The sequence below is a fragment of the Capra hircus genome, chromosome 16, assembly GCF_001704415.2.
Source record: "Capra hircus breed San Clemente chromosome 16, ASM170441v1, whole genome shotgun sequence".
Classification (NCBI taxonomy): domain Eukaryota; kingdom Metazoa; phylum Chordata; class Mammalia; order Artiodactyla; family Bovidae; genus Capra; species Capra hircus.
Window position 1 is genome coordinate 31,291,372 of NC_030823.1, and position 20,601 is coordinate 31,311,972.

The window sequence follows — 20,601 nt, forward strand, 5'->3', positions numbered from 1 at the left end:
TAGCATAAGAAGTCATAAAGATTATAATCATCCTCTAAAAGACTTCATTCAGGAAAAGCAGAACATTAGAGAACCAGCATAAAAAATCATATGAATTGTAGTCATTCTCATTTGTTCATTCCATCTCCTGTAATTCTTGTTGATCTTGGGTTAGTGGCTTTATGAATCAATCAATTTTCCATTAAAGCTTTATAAGTTTTTACCTAGTTCAGTGTTATGATCTTAAAGTTATCAGAAATCTGCATTCTAATTATTTTGGGGCAGGGGTCTTTTCCACGATTCTCCTTGAAGATGAAGCATTTTTATAGGAATATTTTTGCAAAGCATCAGAGTAAAACAGTAACTCTCTATGGTGACAAAAGCCTTAAATGTCCATTATTAGAGATCCAATAGGAGCTCATTATAGTAGAATGGACAAAGGAATTTGGTAAGTTCTATGATGCACATTATAAGATAATAACTAGAATTATGAATGGTGCATGTGTGTGTATGTGCTAAGTTGTGTCTGACACTTTGTGATTCTATGGACTATATAGCCCACAAGGCTCCTCTGTACATGGGATTCTCCAGGCAAGGATGCTGAAGTGAGTTACTGTGTCTTCCTCCAGGGACTCTTCCCAACCGAGGGGCAGAACATGTCTCTTGCACTGGCAGGCAACTTCTTTACCACTAGTACCACCTGGGGAGCCCTTATGAATGGTAATAACACACCAGAAATATCAGATTTCAAGGAATGTTATATTTATGAAGATTTATAACACAGATGCAATATAAAGAGGGCTTAGTATTATTTACTTGACAATGCTTCCCCTGCACTTTCCCAAATAAGTCCAATTAGTTTAATATCTCCCTTTTTACGAACAGAGAGAACAGATCCTCTGAGATGCTCCAGGGGCCCTCCAAAAAAATCCCAAAGTTAGTTTAAGGTCAAAAAGACTTCAATTATAGCTTGATTTGGGGGAAGATTTTCAAAAATATCAAAAATTTTGGATGTGACTACATTGGATCACAGATCATTATAAAATAATATTTATTCATTTAACTAAAGTGACATAAAGATTTCAAAGGTTAGAGCATTGTTGCTGGGGCAAAGGAGGAAACTGCCTTCCATTTTTTAAAAGCAGGAGATAAAATTCCTATGTGAAAAATGTCTTCCCTTCTCCTAAAAGAAAAGTAATATTCTTATCTTCCTTCTTCCTTGTTAGGCAATCTGCTCGGAGTGGTACCCGCATGAGAGCTTTCCCCTTTGGGGCTTCCTGATTCCGTTTAAAATGAGCTTTAATGGCAACTGAAACGGGAGACGGTGATGGACAGGGAGGCCTGGCGTGCTGTGATTCATGGGGTCGCAAAGAGTCGGACACGACTGAGCGACTGAACTGAACTGAACTGAAACACTAAACACTACACAAAGGACTTGGGCTCTGGACTGACCATCTAGGTACCAATTCACTCCTCACTAGAGGTAGTTAACTAACTTTTAAACCCTGTAAAATAAGGATAAGATAGTGTTACCTACCTCATAGGGTTGTTACTGTATTCTGGCATACATTAGAATGACATTGGCATTTAATTCTAATAAGATACAGGACTCTGCGTATTCTGTAGATTTTCAGGCCTAATGACCTCAACATTACTGCTTTACATTCGAGTTTGCCCTTTTCTGATGCCCGTTCGCATCTCTTACTTTCAGACCTTTACTTTCCAATTCTAAATCTATAGTATGTTCCAATTTCATCCCATTTGTATTTTGAAATTCCACCCTTCATATTTTGTATACACTATCTCATTCCTTAATAAAAGCAAATTAAGAAACAACTTAAACATTTTTCACAAACTGAAACGTGCACATGGCAGACACCAAATCACCGGAATACACCGCTTTGACCAGAGCGCTGCCGGGAGTTGTAGTCTGACGCACTGGCACGTACCTCCCCGCCTCTCCAGTTTGAAAAGCCCGAGAAAGGGCTGGTGGGCGGGGCGTTGAGGTTGAAGCACGCTCGAAGCCCCGCCCCCATCCTTTCCGTTCTGAGTTCGTACTGGAGGGGCGCGCCCGGCCGCGGAAGGGGCGTGGCTTTTTCCTGGGGCGGTGCTGCCAAGGCCGGCGTGCGCGGGGAGGTCCTGGTGCCCCTCTGAGAGGGCGGTGGGAGCGCGGGGCGGGCCTGGCGGGAGGGTGGCGACCCGGCAGGCGGGGCGGGGGCGGGCTGGCTCTGGCTCCTTCTTCCTCCGCATGTGGCTGGCGGCCGTAGGGCAGTTCAGTTCGCGCACTCCAAGCTACTCGCGTCCCCTTCGGGCTCTCCTCGTGTCTCCGGAGCCATGGCGTTTGCCGAGACCAACCCGGCGGCATCCTCCTTGCCCAACGGCGACTGCGGCCGCCCCAGGGCGCGGCCTGGAGGGAACCGGGTGACGGTGGTGCTCGGCGCGCAGTGGGGCGATGAAGGCAAGGGGAAGGTGGTGGATCTGCTGGCGCAGGACGCCGACATCGTGTGCCGCTGCCAGGTGAGGCGGCAGGGCTCTGACGGGAAGCCGGCCCCTTAGCTCGGGCCCGGAACTCGCATCCACCGTCCGAAATAAGGTGTCACCTTGAGGTTCTTTCCTCTTACTACGAGCTGCGGCGACGTGGAGAAATGGCGGGAGGTCGGAGACCCCTGACCTGGGTCTCGGGCTGCGGGCTCGAGATGGCTCAGGAGGAAAATGCGGCTTGACTCTGAGAGCCTTTGAGATGCGCGATGCCTGGGGAGTTGCAGTGTTCGGTCCGAGGACCAGTGCTCAAACCCAGGACTGGGGCCGGGGTGGAGATGGGAGACCGCTCGAGTTTGAGGAGCTACCGCCCGAGGCCTGCTGGCGACTCCGCGCAGAGACCCTAGGGGGCCGCAAAATCGTCCCCGTCATCACCCATCCGCCCAGGGGATACCAAGTGGGCCGAAACGCCCGGAAAGCCAGGCTCGCCACTCCCCCACCTGCAGGCCCGAGCTTGCCGAGCTTTGCCTCATCGGGTCCACTCTGTTGACAGGAGAACCCACTTTTGGGCTTAAGGGCGTTTATAACCGTGTAATGGCCCCGTTTTGTACTCGGTACCCGGTATACTAAGGAAGATTAATTTTACTTGTTGGTCCTAAAGGTGGGCATCCCAGCTCTTTTACGAGTGAGGCAAATGAAAGAACACCACAAGTGTCAAATCTAGTATTTAGAAATATTTACATTGTTAACGCTCACACCTAGAGTGAACTTTCGGGAAATGGAATAGTAATAATATACTTCCTACCGGGAGACACGTGGTTTTCAGTATAAACCTTCTTCCTATTTGTCGTTTGGTTTGAAGCAGCCAAGAGACTAGGCCTTTCTAAAAGCTCATAGGTAACTGTTACGAATTTCAAAATTCGAAATAGTTGAGCAATAAGCCCTTTCAGAACGAATGGTAATGTAATGTCTGAAGTTAACTGCTGTTTAGGTTGGAAGAATGTTTCTTCTTCATGAGCTGTGTACATGGCATAATAATGCCGTGTGCATTCTAACAAGTTCGTAGGCCTGCTCGATTAGAAGTGTTCTACCTGAAGTTGAATACCATTTTGGCAGGCAGAAAAAAGTAATCATAAGTACATCAAAAGTTAAATGAGAAATCTTGTTTTTTGCTTGAGGAAATCCATCCTGCCCGTTTCTGGGTTAAGATCGCTGTTGCACCAATTGCTTCTTAGTATTACCACTAACACTGCCACCACTTACCTTCTATTCTTCCACCTCTCTGGCTACACACGTAAGTAACATAGGAGGTTACTTCATGACACCCCTAAAGGTGTTGCCTCACACTACTGTAGGAGCTGCTCCAGAAGACTGACCATCACCTTCCTTTTCTCTAAAGATCCTAGATTGCTGTGCTATGGCAAAGTACGGGAATACCTAACTCTTTCTGGGCAGGAGGAGAGGTTGAGGCCCTTTTATCTACTTCGCTGTCATTTCTGATATCTTCCTAATACAGAAATGGTTGTGGTTTAGTTGCTAAGTCCTGTCTGACTGTTGCAAACCCATGGACTGTAGCCCACTGGGCTCCTTTGTCCGTGGGATTCTCCAGGCAAGAATACTCCAGTGGGTTGCCATTTCCTTCTCCAGGGGATCTTCCCAACCCAAGAATCGAACCCGGGTCTCCTGCATTGCAGGCAAATTCTTTTATACAGAAATAGCTAACATAAATAACAGAATAAATATAGATTGTAAGAAGTTTTGGGGGATGTAACCACTTTGCATTTATTCTAAAAGATCCTCAATTTTAATAATCACTTTGAGAAGAAGTAGAACTTGCTTGTTGGTTGGAGAGGGTATTACCATGTTATTGTAAAAAGTAGTCTTGAAGGAGGTCATGGGCTGATCTGATCTGATGCCCTTGGAAAGTCTGGAGAGAAATGATTGAGAAGGAGCCAAGTGTGGCTTTAGAATGTTAGCTGAAGATAGAGGAGACATGTATGAGCAAACTTGTTAGGCTTGACTCACCTGTAAAATTTTGACTTACTACCTTCCTTATATAATTTTAAAAATTTATATTCTTCTAGTGTTTTAAGAACCCAAAGGATTCTTATTTCTTGTTAATGCTGGTAGATAAGTAATGAATAGATTTAAGAATATCCGTTGTGATTCACTTTGGTAACTATATTATTTGGTCAGTCCCAGTAAGCTGACATCTCTTAGTGAAGTTCTCCTGACTTATAAAATTGATAGTTATGGACTGTTGAAATTCTTAAGATGTACAGAGAGCTGGGAAAAGTCAACTTTTGGAAGGACATTTTGGACTTGAATTGCTCTGTTTGATGATTTAAGTTTTGTGTATTATTGAAAATAATATGCACTTTTTAGAGTTTAATCAGTATATTTTGTCATATTCGTGCCATAAACTCAGACTTTTATAGTGTTTCTCCAGAAGTGGTATACATATAATGTGTCTCTAATGGAATCATAAAATAAGGAATTTCTCCCAATAAAAATACAGTTTTTTAAAAGAAAAGCTGACATTGCATTTAACTATTTATTTTAAATATAAAATGTCTTTTTGGAAAGAATAGGTGCAAAGCCCTGGCATTTTCATCATCGTTTTAGATTTGGGACTTATAGGAAGTTATAACTTGTTAGATACTTATACTTTAGATCCTTAAATAAGTGTGTAGGACTTGCATGGATGGATGACTTAATTCAGTAGGTCTTGTAAGAAAAAGAGAAGAAGAATTAAGTATAGGACCAATTTCTGGCGTAGTTCATTCATCCAGCAATCACATAGTAAATATCTATAGGGGACCACTTAGCCCCAGAGTTTTAGCTGACAAAGGCAGGGCTTGTGCTCACAAGGCGTTTATAGTCTAGTGGACAGCTGTTACTTAGAAAAGTATTGCCAGGGTGGGGATGGAGAAAGGTGTTAGTGTGGGTTTTTCAAAAGGTTAAAATATGGGAATAGGAAGGCCCCTTCCTGGCAACTCAAAAATAGTTTTATTAGAAGGTCTATTACTGTCCCCCCACCCCAATTCCCTCAAAGTAAATTAGTCTCTATTTTCTTTATTTCGTCGAATAGAAACTACAGAGATTTTGACTATTGTACTTTATATCAGGCCTTAAGCATGGGTTTGTTTATTGTTCTGGTGAAAGTAAAGCTTGGTAGTCTTGGCTGTGACAGGCATGAGGTTAGTTGCCTGTGATCAGGGTAGGTAGAACAGTATTTCCTTTCTTTGTGTTTTTTCCCCAGGGTTTTAATGTTAATAAAGAGGAAATACTAAGTAAAATTAATTATAAAGGGAAAGTGTGTCCTGTCACATGCTATATGTAAAGCTGGCCATAAAACTAAGCACAATGAAAAAAATGTTTGTAGCTAGATGTGGGTATCTGCTGAAGGGTCTGAAACCAGCTATTAGCAAGTGATGAAGAAATGCAAAAGACGTACCAGCAGCAACTGAGACTTTCTCCTTGAAATACTCAGAAAGGTTGAGAGATAATTTAAAAGAAAATAACTTCAGTGTTTTTTTAATGCCTTGACCTTGTACAGCTAAAATTATCTTCTAAACCACCTTCCATAATTTTGAAGCTGGTGGAGAATTAGCAATTAAGGTAAGCCATTCTTCCAGTTTTATAACAATTGCTGTTTCTTTGTCTCATATCAGGATTGTTTTCTATATATAGTATTTTCCAAGATTGTACATAAGTGATTACCACTGTGTGGTGTACTTGGTTAAATCTTTCTTTCTTGGATTATTGTGCTTTCCCTAATATAATGCTTTCTAGGTGGCGCTAGTGCTAAGAACCCACCTGCCAGTGCAGAGTGGGACACAACTGAAGTGATTTAGTACTATTAGAATGTAGGTTTCTCAGAAAGAGGACTCATTCCCTTTTTGTTTTCGTCCATAGCACCCAGTACTACATGAGGCAGTGTGTGCTTAGTCACTCAGTTGTATCGACTCTTTGCGACCCCATGGACTGTAGCCTGCTAGGCTCCTCTCTCCATGGGATTCTCCAGGCAAGAATACTGGAGTGAGTTGCCATGCCCTCCTCCAGGGGATCCTTTCCAACCCGGGGATCGAACCCAGGTCTCCTGCATTGCAGGCAGATTCTTTACCATCTGAGCCACTAGGGAAGCCATGTGAGTCAGAGAGGAAGTAAATACTTAACAAATATATGTTGTGTGCCCTGGATCACCCTTAGAAATTTCTTTGAATTCTGTAGTTTAGCCCTTTCCTGTATTATTTTAATACGTGCTCAGTCGCTTCAGTTGTGTCTGACTGTGACCCTATGAGCAGAAGCCCACAAGACTCCTCTGTTCATGGGATTCTCCAGGCAAGGATACTGGAGTGGGTTGCCATGCCCTCCTCCAGGGGATCTTCCCCGCCCAGGGATTGAGCCCACATCTCCTGTGTCTCCTGCATTGCAGGCGAATTCTTTGCCACTGAGCCACTGGGGAAGCCTTATTATTTTTAATATATTCCTCGGCAGTTTAATTGACTATTGATGTGAGCTTAATGTGGAATCCCCAGCATTCCTGGGATTAACAATTGTTACATAGTATTTTTAGCTAGTATTTTTTTATGTTGTACTAGTAAGTTCAAAGGCTTTACTCCTTTAAAGTTTTATCTCCTTTATCTATGAGAAAATAGGTAACTGATAATTGTATAATTTTTGTGCATTTCCTCAACAAATTTCAGTTGACTGCCATGTGTTTCTCTTAAACAGTTTTTCTTTGCTGAGGGCAGTAGATCTCTAAGTAGTTCACAATTTAAGCTTACTGTATTAGTATAGATAATATGGCATTATCTTTATTTTTGAGGCATAAATTTTTAAATTTTATGAACTTATCTTCAGTAATCTGACCAATATTATTCTGTTTCTTTAGTTTTGGTGAGAAAGGGTGGATTAGTTCGGTAGTTTTAAGTATCTTTAGGAAAAATTGTTGCCTAGAACAAATCTAGAGTAAACTTGTAAATTGATAATATACTTAATAGCTTACTTAACAGTAATTGGATACAAATCTATGTATGTTTTGGGGACTAAGTCAGTATTGACACCAAAGATTAATGTGGATTAGCTACATAACAGTAAGTGAAGATTGGTGATGTGAGAGTACTTTTTATCAGTTGAAAAAGGGACGTTGAGGTATTCAGTATTGTCTGGGGAAAGCATTTGAAAAGAACAGTAAAGTGTGTATAGCACAGGGAACACCATGTTTTGTAATAACCTATAAGGGAAAAGAATCTGAAAAAGTATATATATGTGTATAACGAATCACTTCACTGTCTACCTGAAACGAACACAACGTTGTCAATCAACTATGTATTGTTGTTCAGTTGCTAAGTCGTGTCCAACTCTTTGTGATCCCATTAACTGCAGCATGCCAGGCTTCCCTGTCCTTCACTATCTCCAGGAGTTTGCTCAAACTCATGTCCATTGAGTCGATGATGCCATCCAACCATCTCATCCTCTGTCAACCCCTACTCCTTGCGCCCTCAATCTTTCCCAGTATCAGGGTCTTTTCCAATGAGTCAGCTCTTGGCCTCAGGTGGCCAAAGTATTGGAGCGTTAGCTTCAGCATCAGTCCTTCCAATGAATATTCAGGGTTGAAGATTTCAGCTTGTGATTCATCCAGTCCAGCATTTTGCATGATGTACTCTGCATAGAAGTTAAATAAGCAGGGGGCTAGTATACAGCCTTGATGTACTCCTTTCCCAGTTTGGAACCAGTTCCGTTGTTCCATGTCCAGTTCTAACTGTTGCTTCCTGACCTGCATACAGGTTTCTCAGGTGGCAGGGAAGGGGGTCTGCTAGTCCCATCTCTCTAAGAATTTCCCACAGTTTGTTGTATGCTTTAATTAAAAAGAAGGTGGGGGGGGGGGACAGTTCCCATGGCTACTCTGGCTCCAAGATGGATGGTTCTTTACATTGAACCAACTTTTAATTATATTTAATTCAATGTAATAAAATTCCTCTTTAAAAAATGGGAGATCCATGACATTTTTAAAAATGGGTCTTTTGTCTGTATTATGTTTTGAAAACCCATTTAAAGGAAGGGTTTTATTCATGAGAGAAATTTTTTTTGACTTGAAATCTGCAGTTCAATGTCAGTGTGTTTTAAGAAAATATCTCCATAAATGTTTTAATGATTAGGGGAGTTTTTATCTGGCATTTATAAAGAGCTGCATAACATTGGTTTATGCATTGTTTTGGTTGCATGTCTGATCCTTCTGTCTATGACTGTGGTCATCTCTGACCCTTGTTAAATGTGTATATTAGAGCACACACGTGCACCTAGAATCTGGAGCTTCTTAATCAGAAACCTGAGATTCTCCAAGTCTATTCCTCTTTCCATTTTCCTTGTGAGTTGTTTTATAATGTAGTTTAAGGTACAAAATACAAGATACCTGAGATTTTTGTCATTCATGTGACACTTATCTGTGTATGAGACTGGAAGGTAAATGTAATCCTGTAAGGTAAAGCAGATGTCTTAAGCCTTTAAGAGATAACTGAGCAGTGCACTTGGATGTCTTTGCTAAAAAGAAATTCAGATACCCTGTATATGTTTTCCTAGCTAGTGTGTCTGGTTACTGTCGAATAGTTTAATTTGATCAGCTTACTGCTGGTAACTTAAACCTGCTCTACTGTGGAATCACAAGCTAATTGCAGTAATTTGAGTGTTTTTATAAAAGAACAGTCATCTTTGTTTATAATTCCTTAATTGCTGCGGATTGCTGTGTTTTAGTATTGGCAAATAGTGAAATCAACAACAGGACACGGGCTGGAACGGTCTTTACCAAGAAAATCAGCACAGGTAATCAGCACCAACTCAAAACAAGACTGTTAGGTTTCTAAGGAGCTTGAAGACTAGATATGAAGTGGAAACCCTTTTTTGGTTGCTAGAATAGTTCAAAGGTGTGGGTCTGAGGCATTGCTACTCTCTGCTGTAATCCATAGTGTTTATTCTGGCTTTTTTTTGATTGATGTTCATTTCGAGCTCTATGATTACAGTGTAGTATTCATGTATTCAGAGGAACAAGGACAAAGAGAAAATACAGACTATTTTGGAGGCCAAACTAAGTGGCCTGAGTAATGCCTCTGTGCTATGTGCATGAAATTGTTAGCCCTTAACACTCTTGCTATTAGATAGAAAAGAGATACCATTCTTTCAGGCTTGTAACATTGACTGTTCCCATCTCCTCTCACAGCAGAAATTCACTTAGTTGGAGTGATTTTGGAAAGAGGAAGACCTAGTAGCGAACTAAGTCAAGACTCAGGAGTCACTTTTGCCGACTAGTGTCATTTCATTCCATTCTAAAAAAAAGTTTTTTTTTTTCTTTTCCTTTCCTTTTTCTTCTCTTTCCTCTCTTGGACCTTCTTAGAAACTTACATATAACAACATTTCCTGATCCAAACTTTTATATAGAGTTGGGCTTGATAGCCTCTGGTTCTGAGGAGCTATGGAAAGAAAATTTAAAACACTTGTCATCTGACTTTATTAAGTTTAAAATCAAATGGGGAAAAAAGTGTACCTGAAAACAGTATAAAAGAGCTAAATATTCTTATTTTGAAATATACAATCTAAAACCCCAAGAAACCAACCAATGGAGCCCCAAAGTGGCTTCATATTGAATGGCAAGTCTCTTTGAGGAAAATCATAAGTTTATAATGGCTTTTATGATATTTAAGAGAACAGTTACAAAACAACCAAATAATGTTATATTATCCCTATGTCCTCCAGTACCATGTTTTAGAGGTTTATTCTTGACGGCATAGATATTAAAATTTAGAAATTAATTTTTTAAAAAATTAGTTTTTAATTGAAGTATAGTTGATTTACAGTATTAGTTTCAGGTGTACATAAGTTAATCATCTTATATTCAGTTATTACTAGTGCAGGATGTGAATTTAGAGAATGGGCTGTATACATACCATCTTTGTTTTGTGAATAATTTGGATTCTTTGCAAACAATGGAAAAGAGACTGACTTAAGCAAAATGGGGCTATGTTTAAAAGAATACCTAGATGGCTAAACCTTGGAGTGGCCTGGCCTTAGGCAGCTCCTTGGATCTCAGCAGGCAGAACTGGCGGTTTTTCTCTTTAGGATGCTCTCTTAGGTGATAGGCATCTCTCACAATCAAATTCCCGAGGGAAGCTTGATTGGCTCAGGCCTGGATCAGGTTTCCTCCTCTGGATCAATTACTGAGGCCAGAGGGGATGATTACACGTTATGATTTATGAAGTAAGTGGTAAGGGGGAGGGGAGGCAGAGGGACTCAGTATACTGAAGGTATAACTGACCTTCAGTTCATTTCATGGGAAGATAAGAAATGAGGAAACAATTCAGGGTTATTCTCATTTGTAAGTTGTTTTCTAATGTATTGTAGACCTTTGGTGCTTTTCTGGAGGGAAAATGTGTGGTGTTAAATAGGTTTTTATTATTTTAACTATAATTAAAATAATGAGACTTAGCTGTATTGGTTTTTAAACCCTAGAAGTACATACAAGAAATTTTGCTCTTCATCTTGGAGAACATAGAATTTTAGTTCTGCTCTCCCCCACCTCCATCATAATAATATTCTAATTTATTTCAATGAGGTACAGTTGTGGTTTTTTTGGTCATTAAGAAGCTTGTTTAATATTTATATTCAATTTTAATGTAAAAATAATGGTCAAAGAAAATCAGTAAAATAAACACCAAATTAGAGGATGTTTTTGTGATTGTGGTGAGTGCTGATTGGATGACTGGATTTTTTCCTTTAAATATTCTTCACTTTAATATTGTTAATTTCCTTTTGTTTTGAAGAGGTGGTAGAATGGCTTTATTTTCAAAGGATTGTAGAGTTTTACTTTTCTAAAATTATCATTGTTGTTGTTGTTCAGTTATGAACTCTTGTCCAACTGTTTTTGACCCTAAGCACACAAGGCTTCCCTGTCCTCCACTATCTCCCGGGGTTTGCTCAAGTTCATGTCCATTGAATCGGTGATGCTATCTAACCATCTCACTAATTAGTCCATATCAATTCTCTCATTAATTAGTCCATATCAAATAAGTACTAACAGTATCTAGAACTTTATTGGTCACTGTGGGGGAAGCAAAGTATTGAGCCCTTGTATTTAAAGAGTTTATATTTGTCATCTTATATCCCCGCTGAATTTTACATTTGTTCTTGTTATTTAATGTAAGAAAAATATATAAGGCATTATAAACTTATGTTTTTCCTCAAAGAGACTTGCCACACAATATGCAGCCACCTTTGAGCCCCACTCATTTGTTTAATGGGGTTTTAGATGGTATATTTCAAAATTAAAAATGTTCAAAAGTGAAGACATCTAAGACTCATAAAGAAATATTTTCTCGATTGATATGGTTGATCTGCAAAACAGCATTACTGTTCCACAGCTCTTGTTTCTATAACAATTGAACATATTCTGTTTTTTAGTTAAGTAGTATAAAATATACAGCTGTGATATTTAGAAGTATTTGTTAAATGCTGCATGAATGAGTGGGATCATAAGTGTTATGGGAATTTAGCAAAGCAACAAGAGGTAGTTTACATATAGCTATTAATATAAATATGTGGTTAATGTTGTATCTGGGAGGATACTTTTCCAAATTTGCTTTGAGGTATCTGTTAAAAGTAGAATGAAAGATATATTTATCTTCTATCATTTATCTGGCCTTCCCAGCGCTAGTTAGGAGAAACATTAAACATAATTAAACGTATATGTCCTTGCTACTTATCTAGGTACATACTGCAGAGAGTTGCCCATGTGAGAAGCTGTTCATCGCAAATGTGGGAGTCTGCAGTTTAGAGTACAGTTGGGCCTCCATATCCATGGGTTCTGTATCCAAGGATTCAACCGTCAATCAAAAATAAATTGAAAAAAAAAAATCCAGAAAGTTCCAAAAAGCAAAACTTGAATTTGCTATGCTGGCAACTATTTACATAGCATTTGTGTGGTATTGGGTATTATAAGTAATTTGGAGATGATTTAAAGTATCCCTGAGGGTTTGCATAAGTCATATGCAAATGTTGCACTATACAAGGGACTTAAACACTTGTGGATTTTGGTGTCTCTGGGGGTCCTGGCACCAATCTCCTGTGGATACAGAAGGAGGACTATCTGCCCTGGTAATGTGGTCGTGGGTGTTTGTGGTTGGGTGAGATTGGCAATGGTAGTTCTACTGAAACCTCTTTGTTTTTGCTGTCTGCTGCTAACATGTGACCCCTGCTTGGACCTGTGTTTCAGAACAATTTCCTCAGCTCCCAAGAAGAATTTTGTATATTCCACACAGTTTATGGGCTTCCCTGATGGCTCAGATGGTAGAGAATCTGCCTGCAATGCAGGAGACCTGGGTTCGATACCTGGATTGGGAAGATCCCCTGGAGGAGGGCATGGCAGTCCACTCCAGTATTCTTGCCTGTAGAATCCACATGGACAGAGGAGCTACAGTCCATGGGGTCACAAAGAGCTGGACACGACTGAGCAACTAAGCACATTGCACGCAAAACTTACACATATTTTAGGTTGGCATCCAAACAGGCAGTTGAAATTTGAAGCTTCATCTGAGGCTTTTTGTGAAATGACCCTATACTAAAAGTTTTATCATATATAGATTTGTCAAAAAATGCCTTATGAGTGGCTCCGTCTCAGTTCACCTCAGGACTCTTCTGCACAGCAAGTGTTTCAAGATTAGAAGCTTTTACACCCCAACCCTCGTAGGGCATTAGTGACCAAACATACTAGCTAATACACACATTTTCTCTCTTAACTCCTCAGCAGGATAATTTAGGGTTATTCTTGAATATATTTAACCATATTTTCCTACTCAATCAAACAATTTAAGTGGGATTTAAACCATATTGTAATCCTTACTAAGGCATTGATTATTGAACAATCTTGTTTAATGTTTGAATGAGCAAGCTGTTCACGAAAGTGTAATTTCAAGCCTTTTGCAGCTGAACTTTTCCAGCCTGAACCACCACCTGTGTGTAAACTTGGAAAAACTCAAAGAATATATATTGCCCTCAAGTCATTTATCACCAATCACAATGACCTGTTTCAAACAAACAAATATATCAGCCACTATCTTTCCATCATTACGTCCTGTCTTAGTAAGATATTATCTAAGAGAGTACTAGGCTTTGTTATACACAAGAACAACTGAGTTAAAAATTATTTATCCAAATGACTATATTAGTATATCTTTAAAAACAACTGTGTAAAAAAAATGAGTAAAGAGACTTATTTTGAAAGTCTACGTCAAAATTACAGAGTAGATAGTTTGTTTTATATTAAGCAAATGAATTAAAAAGAAAACTGGTTCTGCTTAAATAATAACATTTTATTGATTGTTTCAAAGTCACTAGTACTTTATAACAGTTTAATATGAATTCATTAAATTTAGTGTTTTATAACAATTTAGAGTAAATAGTTATAACAAATCAACATTTTCCTAAGATTTGAAGAAATTTTAATCAGTTTTCATACTCTGAAAATATTTTTCCTGAAACTTGGAAGTTTCCTAAATCACAGAAAGTTGTGATAAAAAGGCTAATATTAGTATGAGGGATAGAATGAAAGAAAGCCCATAAAAACCAAGTGAGAATTGTCCTGTGGGTTATTTAAGAAAGACTAAGATCAATATGTTCTTTTTTTTTTCCAGTATATTCTTTAGTTTATGTAATGTTTTAGGATTCTGTCAGAGTTGGTCATAAACTTGCCCAGGGTAAAATAATAATAAAGTATGTACCAGGAAGTATATTGCAACATTGTTAATAAAGACGAAAGGTTGGAAACAACCCAAATGCCTTTCTGTGTGACCAGTTTAGTAAATATATGTGTCCTTATAAAAAAGAATACAGTGCAGCTGTTGAGAGAATGAGGTTTTCCCTTTCTTTGCAAGGTTATAGAGAATGAGCTTTAAGATTTGTTAGGTAGAAAAGCAATTTGCCCAGGTATATATCTTTGCTATTATTTGCATAAGTGGAATATGCAAATATGTGTTTGTATATGCAGAATTACTTAGGGAAGGACACAAAAAGCAGGTGGAAACAGCAGCCTTGTAGCAGGGAAGGGGAGAGAAGAGTACGAGAGAGACTTCACTTTTTACTGTACATCCTACTGTGCCTTTTATATCCATTTGCAGATGTTGCCTACAAATAAGTAAACAGTAAAAAAAAAAATATTCACCTGTTCCTTTGATGGTATCAAGTGAAGGAGGTATTGCTTAAATCCCTGCTTCTGTCTTCCTGTGTCTTGTCACCTACCGGTTATCTGGTGGACTTCAGGCTACCACTGCCAAGTCTTTTTTTTTTTCTTTTAAACATACATGACATAACTCTAGTCTTTAAGCAAGGAATTCTTTGTACAGTGCAAAACACTGTAAATAAGTATTTGCTTTGTTGAAAAATGTTTTTGCAGGACCTATTCTGGCATTTTTGTGAATTCATGATGACGGTAAAAGTACGTAAATTTGGTAGCCTTGTGATCAAGTTAAACCAGTCACGTCCTGCAAAGATGTTGTTAAACTTTTTATTTGTTCAGATATATTCCTAGTTTGTTGTTTATTTTTAAATTATTGTTAGTGTTCTGTAGACGTTTAAACATAAATCAAATTGATTTGTGTCTTTTCCTCATGCTTTTTAAGCTTAGAAATTAGAAAAATTGTCTGATCACTTAATACTGTCTCATTTGTACCTGATTTTTTTTTTTTGTACCTGATTTTTATAATTCAGTTTCACATTTTGTTTCATAGAGTAGAAATTTCACCATGGATTTTTACTATGATGCTCAGCTTTAGAAGTTCCTTGACCCAGTGTATTACTTTAGCCAGAGACAAGCAGATTCAAGGAACTGGTCACTAACCAAGCTCACAAGACTGATTTTAAAATTTAAAAATTAGTCTTCAGGATAACTAATAGTTGAGGGAATTGCTTGGGAGATATCCTAGTTGATAAATCAATATAAGAATAATAATTTTAGGTCAGAGTTGCTTGTCACACTTTTAGGACAGTGAGAATTATATGAATATTTCTATCAAGTTAGGATAGATTACTTTTTCAGCTTTAAGGATATTTTAAAGATCAGTGTCATGGATAATTAAGTAGATTGCTACATGTTCCACATGGTGCCAGAAATAGAATAACAAGCTGATTCTTCCCTGTACTTTGTTCATTTTTTTCTCTCTTTTTAAGATGGAATATGTCTTTCAGTCTTCCAGAAATCTGAATTCTCCAATTTCTAGATCTGTTAGGAATAATCACTCAAGTAGGGAAAGGAGAGAGGATGGCCAAACTGTTGTAAGCCTCTAGAGAATAAGTATTCGCGGCAGATACTTGGGTTGCCTCAAGTAACATTGTCATTTTAGTAGGAAATCATTAATTCACTTTGGAAGGAATTATATTGCTTGTCATATTCATTGTTAGGTTTAGTTTTCCCAATCTTGTATTTCAGGGAGGAAATAATGCTGGCCATACAGTTGTTGTAGATTCTGTGGAGTATGATTTTCACCTTTTACCCAGTGGAATAATTAACCCGAATGTTACTGCATTCATTGGTAAGTATGTAAACTGAACTTAGGGATTTTCTTCCCCCAGTTGATAATAGTGTTTATTTTTCATTAAGCTTATTTAATCTCTAATCAAATGATTTATTGATTGCTTATTAATCCTGACAGTGGTACCTCCTGGAATATACCTGACTTTCACTGTTTAACACATCTTTTAGATCTTTTAGCCCTAATACTTTTTGGAATGATTACTTTGCATTTATTTCTTATTGGCATTCTTAACTGTGTAGCAAAGTGTTGGATCATCAAATCAGGTTTCCAAGCACTATGAAGCATAGTAAGAAAAGCAAGAAGTCTGTGTTTCATGGATGGATTCTGAATGCTTGTAACATAAGATACAGTCTGACATTTTCTCTTCTAGTCTTTTATTTTTAAAAATGCTAATCACAACCCAGTAAATTGATTTTATGGCCACAAATTGGTTTGAGTCCCCAAGTTGAAAGACTGTGATCTGGTTCAGTTTGCCTAAAACTATATAACTGGTTCCTTTCAAAATAACAGTTTCACTTCATTTCAAAGAAATTTCAAAGCTTATTGAGTGTCGTTTTAAGTGTTTTATATTATGTGTATTATGTTCTATTGTGTATTTACATTTTACTACTTTTTAAGACTTGGAGTCATTTCCGTGGTAACTCCCTGATAAATTAGAATGTTCTACTAATCAAAGTGTATCACTCTTCTACTGTTTTAGATAAAGATTATTATAAATGTCTTTGTTTAAATATCATTATGTATTACAAATATAGATGTCTAAAGTTGGGGTTTATTTGTTTGTATTTTTTTTTTTAAGGAAATGGTGTGGTGATTCATCTACCTGGATTGTTTGAGGAGGCAGAAAAAAATGTTCAAAAAGGAAAAGGTATGAAAGAATGAGTCTGCTTTGTCTGGTAACCAGTTATTTGTTTTTTGGGGGGGATGGGCGGGGGTAAAGTTTTAAAGGGACTGTCATTCCAGAAAAAAGTCACATTTTTATCTTCTACTTTAAAATTGCAGGTTATTGTAGGACATAATTTTTATGTCATAATTTTTATTTATTTTAATTTTTATTATATTTTATTCATTATAATCAGTGTTCTAAACAAAAGACAAGCATAGCAAATTCATTGTGTAAGTCCTGATTTTTTACACATTGGTTGTCTGCAAACCTTATCTTTAGGTAGCTAGAATTACTATATGTTTGTGGCACGACTCTAGGAAACAAGCTCATTGTGTCACTTGTGCTTGCTAGCATCCTCTTCTGCACAAACCAAAATTAGCTTAAGGCAGTTTCAGGAAGCCACTTAGCCCATTTTGTACACCATTAGCCTCCTTTCCGAGACGATCTGGAAGTCCCTTGGTTACTACAACCCAGGACAAAAGAGGGTTGTTTAGATCCCTCCCTCCAAGTGAGGTAAACTCTTCTATGCAGTGTATCCACTTCCATCTAAAAAAAAAAGAGAGAGACTTGATTTCCTGCCTTCTCTTACGTTTTCTGGAGTTTTGAAAGTCTTTACATTCAGTTTGGCTGCCTTTCTAGGGTTTGAGGGGACTGTGACAGTACAAATAAAACATAATTGGGAAAAATCATTAGTGTAGTTTCCCCTTAACTCATGTTTAATACACTAAGTCCTATTAAATTTTTAAAGTTTATCTTTCATGCATAGAAGTAGCAGTCCATCCATCCTTAAGTGTTCCTGACAACTAAATCTGACTTAAAAGAATCCTGTCTTGCTTCTCTCTCTGCAGTCTCCCCTGAAATTTTACCTGTTTGTGTGTCTGCTCTCTTTAATTGGTCAGGTCGAGGTTCCCATGCTGCTTTCCGCTGTTCTTCATCCCCCTTTACAGTTTTGCCCTCCTCTTTTTCCTTCTGCCCTACCTAACCCAGCTGAATCACCTTACTGAATTTCTCTGTAATATTTACTTTGTAAAATTGCCTAAGCTAACTTTAGAATACATATGTGTTTACATGTCAACAACTATGGGAGGGCTTAATATCTTCTTTATAAGGAATATTTTTAAAACAAATCTTTGAATATTATCAAAAGTAATTAATTTTTACTATTCAAATGCTAATTTTCAAAATTAGTATTTGGTGGCTTATCCTTAGAATGCATATAACCTGGGCTGGGTGGCTAATCCTTAGAATATATATAACCTAAGGTTCTGTCTTTAAAGAAAAATATTTAAATTCATTTATTTATTCATTCAATAGTCATTTTCTTTGAACATTTATTGGATGCCAGGCCCCATATTATGAAAACTCATGACACCTACTCTCAGGCATTTACACTTAAATGGGAAGATACATAGATCTTCTTATAATTCAGTGTGATAAGTACAGTAATTGATAGTACTTTGGAAGAATTAGTGAGAACATTTTATTATTTTGTTTAATCACATTTTTTGTAATTGTCTTGAGAAAGGGCACTATTCCCAAAATTAACTCCCTTTTCTCAAAATTCTGCCCATGCTCTGCTCCTCACTCCCCACCGCTGACAAAATGATGTTTTGTACCATTTGTGTTTTTGGATGCTTAAAAGTATTTTATGTGGCTATGGCTGGCTTGAGTTTGGAACAGCTTAGAGCAAAACATTTAGAAAGACAGAATTTGTGAATGAGTTTGTATAATGACAGATGAGAAAATTCTTGTTAAATATATTTCCTATACAGAAGAAAAGATACTAAAATGATTACTTCAGTGAAAAACACTTTTAAACATTGTATTTCTAAGGAAATTAAGATTTAAAAATTATTATACAAATGTTCAATTAAACGTGTCTGTTCTTCCCTTCCTTCTAGGTCTGGAAGGCTGGGAGAAAAGGCTTATCATATCTGACAGAGCTCATATTGGTAAGGGGATGCAGTATATTTATATATAACTGTCTTTTTATCAGAAACATATGAAAGCGTTTAATAGATGATTTGATCTTTAATTTTATTGAAAACTAAGTAGGATGAATTGAGTTTAAGTACATGAAATATTATTAATTTTTTTTTTCTGTTTCTGATAAGGACTAGGTTAAGATTACCTACTTTTGAAGAATTAGCTAATCAAATGAATAAGTAGTATTTCAAGAGGCTTTGCTACTTCTATTTGAAAATAAATGATTTCAAATTTGCATATATTATTTATTTGCACATATTATTAACCTATTTATATCTTTATATTTATGGCTAAATTATTGTCAATGAGTGTATTGAGACTTTGCTTTTTATTCATTGTGATAATGTTCTTTTTAATTGGAGTATCTAAACTATTTACTTTTAGTATAATTAGTGGTATGGTTGAATTTATATTTACTCTTCGTTTTCTATTTGTTCTTTTTTCTTCTCTCCTGATTTCTCTGGGATTTATTTTTTTAATATTACCTCCACTATTAGCTTATGAGGAAGAGAAGAGGGAGGTGATCAACATAACCCCCAAATTATTCTAGAGTACAAAACTTGCAGAGAATATCTTAGTAAAATGAGCTTAATAGAATTGTAGGGTAGGGTATTCCAAAATTACTGTCTTAAGGACTCATTTGTAAAAATATGATAGATTGCAATAAATAGGAATGAATGATCAGGTATATTTTCATAATAATATACCAGTTAGGATTATATTTGTCATAAAGAGGCTAGGCTGATGGGATTTGTAACTTAAGTAATTTAAAACAAAATACATTTTGCTTTCCTATATTACTTTTGAGTCAATGACAGCTGATTTTGTTTTTTCTCCCTCAGTATTTGATTTTCATCAGGCAGCTGATGGTATCCAGGAACAACAGAGACAAGAACAAGCAGGAAAAAAGTATGTTCTGTTTTTTGTGGGGTTTTCTGGGTAGGTGTGTGTGTGCAGTTTTAAGCATATCTAGTCTTTTTTTGTTTCAATTCTAGGCCAGAAGTTTAAGAAAAATAGCTATTAGACTGTCCTGTTTAGATTTCAGAGAAAATCAGTAAGATCATGAAAATAAACATAAAGCAAATAGCATAAATAGAAAACACTCACAGTAACTTAATTCTTTGTGGTCAGCTGACCATTAAGAGCTGGATCTTTCTTTTCTAACTCAGAGCTTGTTTTGATCTATTTTTAAGTTTGGGTACCACAAAAAAGGGCATTGGCCCAGTTTATTCTTCCAAAGCTGCTCGGAGTGGACTCAGGATGTGCGATCTTGTTTCTGACTTTGATGGCTTCTCTGAGAGGTAACTATCTTGTATTTCGAAATGGAAAGAGCAAATGGATTTTTAGAATTTTTAAAACTCAATATGCAAATTGATAAAAATCTGTATTCTAGTTGATTTGTGGTGGTTGGCTTTTTTGTTTCTTTTGAAATACTAAAGTTATTTTTTATTAATTTGAATTGGTCCTTAATTTGAGATTAGCTTCATGAAAATAACATGATGTCGATATCATATGAGTACCCCCAGAAAGACAAAGCCAAAATTATATTTAAAGATTGGAATTTAGAATGCTTTACTGAGAAATAGACATGTTTCCTGGGGGATGTGGCAGTGCTATGGTGGGGTCTTCATATCCTAGGGTCTTGATCCTTAGATTTTCAAGTTCAAAGACACTGCTGTATCCTTTCACCTAGAA

The 20,601-nt window shown here is 37.3% G+C and overlaps 1 protein-coding gene across 1 annotated transcript in view; it reads left to right on the top strand.

Moving 5' to 3' along the window:
- The window catches only part of ADSS (adenylosuccinate synthase), a 32,080-nt gene continuing 13,660 nt past the window's right edge, over positions 2,182–20,601 (top strand). Inside the window, exons 1-6 of the mRNA XM_005690557.3 lie at positions 2,182–2,496; positions 15,929–16,031; positions 16,834–16,902; positions 18,822–18,872; positions 19,749–19,815; positions 20,100–20,207. Of these exons, the coding sequence (XP_005690614.2) occupies positions 2,314–2,496; positions 15,929–16,031; positions 16,834–16,902; positions 18,822–18,872; positions 19,749–19,815; positions 20,100–20,207 (581 nt within the window). The 5' untranslated portion in view covers positions 2,182–2,313. The remainder of the gene's footprint in view (positions 2,497–15,928; positions 16,032–16,833; positions 16,903–18,821; positions 18,873–19,748; positions 19,816–20,099; positions 20,208–20,601) is intronic.